Below are 8,651 nucleotides of genomic sequence, written 5' to 3' on the forward strand. Positions count from 1 at the left end.
AGTCATGACAACTCCATACTAAGATGAGTCCACCCTTTTCCTCCATATTGAAATTCGTCTTTCAATTAAAATTAGCATTTGTTACCATTTCCATCATTATTAGGAATTTTAATATTAAGAATGCATAATCATTAGTAAATTATCTATTTTAATATTAGTTATTATATACAAGGAATTAAAATAATATCATTATTAAATACTACTGTATTGTTTTATCATTAATAGTATATCACAATATTAATTATCACATCATGATTATTAAATAATATTAACTACAACATTAATGTTAATGAATATTTTATAATTATTAAATTAGTACTAAAATTAATTGCACAAAATCTAGCCTAGACCTAAACTATAGGAACCCAAGTGTTCTGAACTCTAGGTCGATATCTTAACCATAGGTAATGTGTTAGCACTACCAAAAGAATGGCCAACGCCGATGGTTGTGGGGTCTAAAAGCCGTCGGCAAAATCAGTAAGTTTAATGAACCAATATTTCAATATTTCAATATTCCGAGTATACTGACAAAAAAGGTGGAGTATAACGCCCAATGAAATATTTTTGTTTTTATCTGAGCCGTCCATCCATTTTGAAAGCTCATGTCAGAGCATGATCCAAAAACGGAGGTAGATCGAAGGCCCAAGTGGACCACACCACATGAAACAATGATACTGAGTGTCTACCATTAATAAGTGGTGTGTCCCAGTCAAATATTTGATTTGCTCACTTTTTAGGATCATGCCGTAAAATAAACGGTAGAAATGGATGGATGGAGTGGATAAATAACATACATCATGATGGGCTCCACGAGGCCCTGTTTGGACCGTCCATCTCTGCTTCCGCCTCCACATTTCGGATGTGGATTGGCTGGTGTATCACACTAAGTGCGGTGGTGACGTCACTATGTTGTGTGGTCCATCGTGAGGCATGAGTTATATCCAAACCGTTCGTCTACTTGGTGATTTAGTCGTAAGGTTTGAACTGAAAAATAAGACAGATCCAGAAATCAAATGGACCATACTGTAAAAAGCAGTGGGAGATTGAACGCTTGCCATTGAAACCCTTTAGGGGTTACAGATATTTTGGATCACCATGATATTTGTTTTTTCACTTCATCCAGGTCGGCATGACCTCATGAGTAAAATGGATGGAAATTAAACGTTACAGTGGGCCCTAGGAATGTTTTAATGATGAGAATCATTGTCGCCAATGCTATTTGCAGTGTGGTCCACTTAATTTCGAAATTACTCATTTTCAGGATCAACATATAAAATGATCTCACCAAATGGATGAACGGTGTAGATATGATAAATACATCATTGTGGGCCATGTAACTTTGATCTCCTTTGAACCGTTTGTAAACTCGGAACTTCAAGAGCGTCAACGAGGAGGAAACGGACGGACGCGGATTTCCTGCAAAAGGCTTTCGCAAGGATGCTGGGTGGGGCCCACCTAGATGTTTTTGAGAAATCTATCCCGTCCAACCATTTTGAGAGCTCATTTTAGAAAATGCAACCGAAAATTAGATAGAGTCAAAACTCAGTGTATCACGCTATGAGTAAATTTAGGAAAAGAAATTCATAATGTTGAAACCTTCCTGAGCTCCACTTGATGTTTATATTCCTTCCAAACCATTTATAAGGTAATTACAAGTGTTGTGAAGTGAAAATATCAAAAAATTGCCTGACGCAAAAATTTTACGGCCAGAAGAATGTTTCAACTATTCACACTGAAACCACACTTTTTCTTCTCATGTGACCTACTTAGGTTTTGGATACATATCATTTTTTGTTACGCCCTAAAATGAGCTATCAAAACCGATGAACGGGTTTGGATTTATCACAACATCTTTTTGGGCTCCACCAAACATCATTGCGCGTTAGTAGTAAATCCTCGTCGGAAACTGACGGGCTACTATCCCTGCCACTTGGCAAAGGCTAGTAGTCGGTTCTCTGTGGACCCTAACACGATGTATGTGTCTCATCTATGCCGTCCATTCATTGTTCCAGATAATTTTATGCTATGAATCTAAAACTGAGATAGATCAAAATCTCAAGTGGGCCACTCAGTGTTGAGTAAGCTTTCACCGTTAAAAACTTCTTGGGGCTATAAAAGTTTTGGATCAAGTTGATATTTGTTTTTTTACCTTCATCTACGTCTGTATGACCTAACCTGCGCCTACAACAAGGTCTGATTGACTTAATCTACAGGTTGGATGTGAAATAAACATTACATAGGGCCCTAGGAGGTTTTTAATGGTAAACGTTCAATCACTACTATTTTACAATGGTGTGGTCTACCTGAGATTTTTTTTTGATTTATTAAATTTATGTATAAAAATGGATGGACGGCGTGGATAAAACACATAGATCATGGTGGGCCCACATAGCACCGACCACTAGCCACATGGCTAGTGGCAGCGTCGCTAACCAAACGTCGTCCGATTTCACACACGCACACTCTCTCTCTCTCTCTCTCTCCAACAGCCCCGACTACAGAGATATCTCTTTGCCCGGGGTCACAAGCAATCCGCCCTCGTTTCAGTTCACAGGCACAGAGATATCTCTCACTCTTCCCGAAATAAGCGAGAGAGGATGACGATTGCCTTCAAGGTCCTTTTTGCCCTAATATCATTTCTCGATTTCTCTTTAAAATGCTTGCGGTTTCTTCTTTTGTTCGTGTTTGCAGGCAAATTTTCACTCGTTTTTATGTTTTCTGTTCAAAACCCCTTTGGAAATCGCGATTTCTCGCATCTTGTGCTTTCAACAGCTTCTAGCTACAAATGTTACTTGAATCTCGTTCGGTTTTGAGGTGGGTAGATGATTTTTTTTTTTTCTTTTTCTTTTTCTTTTTGAGGTTGCTGGTTGGAATCCCTTTTCGAAAATCGCTTTTCCCTGTGTTCTATGTGGGAAGATGTTGTTGATACATGTAAAATGTGGGATGATGATCGATGCCCGCCAGTTGTTCGATGAAATGCCTGAAAGGAACTTAGTTTCTTGGAACACCATTATAGGAGGGATGGTTTGAATTATTTCATCTGATTTATGTCATTTTCTTTGGTTCTGAGTAGTTGTAATTCTCCATATCTAATTAACAAGTTGGCTGAGTTTCTAAGCCTAGTTTATCCAGTGCAAACCGAATCAAGTAACTGAATTTTGTTCTTGCTAAGATAATTTGCTGCAACAAGCATATTTCTTATTTGCTAACTGAAGTTTTGTTGCAGTTATTTAGTGTATTTTTAATAATGCTCTTATTAAAGTCTATTTAGTCATTCTAATATACTTCGTTCAAATGAATGTGAACTTTTTGAACTCCATACCTTCCCTCATATTAAAAATCACTCTATTGCACTTAAACGAAAACATGAAACCAGCATATAGGTCACTATATATATACACACACACACGGAAACGCTCACCTGCGAACCAGTTCGTACGTACTACGTACGAACTTTTTTGAGAACCCATCATACGTGATGTGGATCTAAAATCTGAACCGTTCATGTGAATCAGCACCTCCTGAAACCCCCGGAGACCAAGTTTTACTTTGATATGACACTTTGGAGGGCCATGAAAAAAGAAAACAGTTTCCTCCCTTGATTTGCATTTCTCTTTGCTATGGCCCACCAGAATATTAAATCGGGGTGAAAATTTTCCACATGAGTTTTTATAGGATTCCGCATCACATGGACCGTTCAGATTAGACACCCATGGCACGTGTGCAAAGGTGCGCACGTGCGTAGGTGCGCAGGGGAGCATGACTCTATGTGTGTGTGTATATATATATATATATATATATATAAGCTGACATTGGAGCTACAGTTGTAGTAGAAGTACTAATTGCAAGTGGATCACTAGTCATGCATGTCTTGCAGCTGAATGATAGTTACACAGTTTGTATCAAATAAATATAAGGATCTCATTGCTGCTTCTGGAATGAATCCATACAATCGAGTAGGCTACTTTTGGGTCACTTCTGGATTGTTTGGAAAAAATCCATACAATTAAGTTGAATCTCATTGCCTGCTCCTGATTCTTTGCTTTTCTTTTGGTTGCAGTTTTTAATTGGCAATAATTGGAAGTGTGTAAGTATACTTCAGAAATTATGTCATATTTTCTGTTTGCTTTTATTGCTCAAATTTATTTATTTTTTCCCTTTTTTTTTTAAAAAATAAAAATAAAATTTGTTTGCCTTAAATTCATTATCATTGTCTACATGTCAGCACTTAGTCATGTTGCATGCAGTTTGCTTCTTTTTTGTTTTGACGTGTAATGGAGAATTTGAGGACTACATGTAATAGGCCATCAATGGAAATGTTTATGTTTGGATACCAAATTGCTATATCTTTTTAATTGTGGAACTTATCGATCAATACTGAACTCCTTATATATGTTGTGGAGCCTAAAAAATACTGCAGGAAGATTATTTCACATTATAGGACCAATCTCCACAGAAGAACGCCCCTCCAGAAACTTGAAGAATGTATTAGTGTAATGTGTATTTGTACAAATTTGTTTCTGGAAGGTGTTAGTGAGGTATATGATCAAGAGAAAATTGTTCTATGCAAGGCCACAAATCTATTTTTGCAGTTTCGCTCTCTCCACCCTATAATATTCTAGAAGCTTTATTAAACATGTTATTTATTTGGTTAAAGATACATATGTTATTGCGTATGGCAGGTGATCTATGGTGATACCGACTCAATTTTGATTTATAGTGGACTTGATATCACCAAAGCCAAAGCAATTGCAGGAAAGGTCATTCAAGAGGTGAGGCTCCTGTTTCAACTAAAAGTTAGTTTTGAGCAAAATATATGTTGCTAATCAGCAACTAAGAAGACAATGGTTGAAAGTTTTGTAGCACTGTGGTTACAGTATTCTTATTGGAGATGACATGTGCACCAGATATTGATCCTGCACAATGCAGACATGCTATGATTATCAGAAGTGAAGGATAGTATTATAAAAAAACGCAGTGTAAAGTCTCAAGAAAAAGAAATATGCAGCTGTCAAAGTGCATTTTAAAGACGGGGAACCATATGAGAGGTCTGAGTCAAATACTTTGTTGTCCTAGGGTATTGACTTGTGGCCTTTATATGCATGCAGGTCATTGAACGTAATGGTCTTGACATGGTCCATCGTGATTGGAGTTTGCTATCTAAAGAACTTGGTGATTTTTGCCTCAGTCAAATACTATCTGGAGGGTATGCATTTAAATATTTCTAGGCACTACAGATTCCTTGTTTCATGAATTTACTTGCATCTATTTATGATTTGTGTGGTTGCAAATCATGTGAAGATATTGTGGAGTTGATACATAGCTCTCTTATGAAGGTAAGCTATCATATCATACATGCATTACAGACAAATTTGTCTGGTCTGCTCAATAGATTTTAACTATCACCGGACATGTGATGGATGCAGGTTGTGTTGACGTCATTTTAGCTATCATATCATACATGCATTACAGACAAATCCCTCCCGAAGGCTACTATTTTTTGACAGAAGATTATTTGGAACTGAACATCTTCTGTCACCTTCTTCCTTATCAGAAAGCACCTGCATTGCATCAATCAGTTCAGATGAGTACTTCGATTCAGTGGCCCTGTTGTGTGATCTGGAGACTGGAAATACGACTGAAAGTGTCCCAAACATGCTGATTGCAGGTTTAATGTCTTTGCATCTCAGGGATCACATCAGATGGTTTTACAACCACCACCTTCAAGTGTATACCTTGCCTCCTACAAACATATGTAGAAGTGTAACCACCCACATGAAGTTCTAATGTGTTTGTTTGACATGAAATGGAGATGGTGCATATAGATGGGTGCTTGAAAGTAGACTTTTTCTATATGGACTGTTGTGGACCTTGAGGTCTTGAGCTAGCTTATTTTGCCTGTCTGCTTCCTCATCTTGTAATCATCGTTTGGATTTCTCACTTCTTTATGTTGGCTGCAGATCCTCAGCAGTTTAGAAGAACATTTTGGTACCTGTGGGGAGATCGCAAGGATTTCAGCTCCGAAGGATTATGACACTGGTGCTTCCAAGGGGTCTGGTAGTCTGTAGATCTTTCTCTTCTAGTCTTAGTATCTGTTTCTCCCTTCACCTTTTCTTTTTGACAATTGTGCCATATGTATGTTTTTCTTACGTTTCAAAAAGAAAAAATCTTGTTCTTGCAATATTGCTTTGAGCTATGATGTCTGTTGAGAGCAGCTCTTGTGATTTGTGACAAGAGCTTGTCAAAAAGCTATTGTTTTGCTAAATGTGCGTAGAGATATGCTCGTGTTTTTGTTGCTTGTTAGGTAGCTTTTGCTTCACCTTTGTTTGCAAGTCAGCTTGGATGTTTTCAAGACGAAGAAAATAAAGATTGACTTCTTGGTTGGAGCTGGCCTTCAGGTAAAGGGGAAGAGGTAAGTACCCAAATCTCCCCTATTGTTTTTCGATTATCAAAATCTCATTGCGATCTTCAAAATGATAATGCTCCCACAACCTTCTGTTTCATCAACTAAATTGTGGCTAGAATGTCAAATCCATTATTGGATACTCAGTTTAAATATGGATTGGTCACTCTCCTCTCTTCCTTGTACTAACAGTGGTTTGATGATGCTTTCAAATGGTTTCTTCATGCTTGTGAGGTTATGTAACAAAGCTCACTTGATAGAAAAGTTTGTTGTGTTGAACATGTCATACATAAGTTGCAAACGTGTGGTTGCCCCCTGGCCCATCTGAGATAGCACAGTCAAGGCTATGTTTGGGTTTAGCCTAGAAGCCCAACTAGGACTTCTAGTTGTAGATCAAAATTTTCATCTCTTAAATATTCAGTCTTAAAAAAATCAATGTTTAACAGTGAGGTTTGCTAGTTCCCATGCACCTTTGCAGATAGATGGACCTGCCAGGAAATGTGGACTTTCGACGTGTGTATTAGGTGAGATCTATAGTTTTGATATATGACCAAAACTTTGTGTGCCTGCATATCAAACGTTTTATTTGTTGTATTTGATTTATTGAAGTTTATTGATTTGATTTTATCTTTCCTCTCAACTCTCGTCATTGATTTTTTTTTTTTTTTTTTCAGAGAATCCATTATCTTATTTTAGGTAATTCATTAAGAACTCAGAGGTTTGTTGGCTGGTTTCAAAGCTTCAGATTCAACTACAGTCATCATTTCAGGTAGTTTAATCCAAACTGGCCAATGTTTATTTCTTGATCAAACTTTGGTTTATACATTGAATGTAATCATTATCTTTTACTAAGAAGGTGAGAATTAGCTTATAATTTGAAAGATTTACCTCATATGATTTGTGAGAATTGTGATATATATTTTTTGAGCTAGGTGGGAACCTGGGATTGGGTATCATATATACAATATTTTTTTTAATGAAAATACAAATTATATATTCCGGATTTGGATGGTAGATTTGATTTTGATTTCTTCCTTTCTTTTGTATAGACTTACCTTATCAAATAGGTTGGTTGGTTAGGGGCTTTGAAGAAATGGGTATTAAGCTAGTTTTGGATGTGTGAATTGACGAGGCAATCAATTTTCATTATTAATATTTTTTTAATTTATGAGAAACGCCGATGGCTTTCAGCTGTCGGAAAATGTTTTTTAGCCTGTCGGTTGCCAACGGCTTTTTCCGTCACCTTCAGCCGTCGGAATCGCCGACGGTTTTAGCCGTCGAAAACGCAGACGGTTTAAATCCGTCGGCCAGAAACGGCCCCTTTCCCGACGGCTAAAACCCGTCGGGGAAGGTTAATGCCGACGGTTTTTTGCCGTTGGCATTACCCTATTTTTTTGGTAGTGTAGGTTCGGATCTAATTGTAGAATTTCATATTCATAGTAGATCATAGTATCTATTATCATGACTAGATTCATTATTGATAATTATGACTACTAACATTATAATTATTTATCATTTTCCTTGTGGGATGAGTATAATACTTGTTAGTATAATTATTAGTTTTAGTCTCTATTATATTATCATTAGTAAATATTTTATTATTATCACTTGTATTATTTAAAAGACTATTAGTCATTATAAGAATAATAGATAATATCGGTACATTTCAATAGAAACCTAGGAACCATCATTAATAATAGTGATGGATTAATATTCCTATTACGAATATTAATCAATCTATGGTACAATACTACTAATAATAATAATAGTACTAATAATTTAGGATTCAAATCCTAAAATCTAAGTTTAGGACTAAACCCTAGGATGAAAACCCTAATTCTACACTAAAACCCTAAAAGATAACCCTAGGCTATGATCTTAAACCCTAGGTAGTGTGTAGAACTTGGATCTAATTGTATATCCTGATTTATGGTAGGATTTGATTTTAAAGGAACACGCATTCCCTAGCGATGCTGGTAGGCGATTCAAAGTATAAGGTGATGATTCTTTCCATTGAGCTTTCCATTTTTCTATTAGTTTATGCGATAATTTTCATTTTAATTTCGACTAATAATTGATATCTTCATGTTATAATCACATGTGTTAATTGTTGGAATTGAATTGCTATATTACAAGCTTATTATTGATCATGCACATTTATTTCATGTTTGTGGATTATTTGTGCATTACTTATGGAACTTAAACTAGTACATCAGTGGGAAACCCCCACTTATAAGTGTACACCTAT

General features: G+C 36.4%; 1 protein-coding gene across 6 annotated transcripts; it reads left to right on the forward strand.

The window, feature by feature from the left end:
* Positions 1–2,502: 2,502 nt before the first annotated feature.
* LOC131229538 (uncharacterized) lies at positions 2,503–7,219 on the forward strand. Of its 6 annotated transcripts, none has more exons than XR_009163420.1 (6): positions 2,503–2,615; positions 4,683–4,772; positions 4,908–5,048; positions 5,109–5,206; positions 5,302–5,727; positions 5,961–7,041. XR_009163420.1 is itself a non-coding variant. In XM_058225529.1 (4 exons), exons 2-4 carry the CDS (start codon positions 5,122–5,124, stop codon positions 6,066–6,068), a joined length of 366 nt encoding a protein of 121 aa, XP_058081512.1. In that variant the 5' UTR covers positions 4,189–5,048; positions 5,109–5,121; the 3' UTR covers positions 6,069–7,041. The 6 variants fall into 6 exon arrangements, 1 of the variants encoding a protein (XP_058081512.1); XR_009163418.1 differs by lacking the exon at positions 2,503–2,615 and adding an exon at positions 7,100–7,219 and having other exon boundaries at positions 4,189–4,772; positions 5,961–6,927; XR_009163419.1 differs by lacking the exon at positions 2,503–2,615 and having other exon boundaries at positions 4,189–4,772; positions 5,302–5,336; positions 5,427–5,727.
* The last annotated feature ends 1,432 nt before the right edge of the window (positions 7,220–8,651 follow it).

Source organism: Magnolia sinica, chromosome 16, assembly GCF_029962835.1.
Source record: "Magnolia sinica isolate HGM2019 chromosome 16, MsV1, whole genome shotgun sequence".
In the NCBI taxonomy this organism is placed as follows: domain Eukaryota; kingdom Viridiplantae; phylum Streptophyta; class Magnoliopsida; order Magnoliales; family Magnoliaceae; genus Magnolia; species Magnolia sinica.

Bases quoted from the DNA above. Each gene is read 5' to 3' on its own strand.
- LOC131229538 (XM_058225529.1), top strand. From the start codon at position 5,122: ATGGTCTTGACATGGTCCATCGTGATTGGAGTTTGCTATCTAAAGAAC. The intron at 5,207-5,554 runs GTATGCATTTAA...CTTCCTTATCAG, and splicing joins AGTCAAATACTATCTGGAGG to AAAGCACCTGCATTGCATCA. The intron at 5,728-5,960 runs GTGTATACCTTG...TGTTGGCTGCAG, and splicing joins TTTACAACCACCACCTTCAA to ATCCTCAGCAGTTTAGAAGA.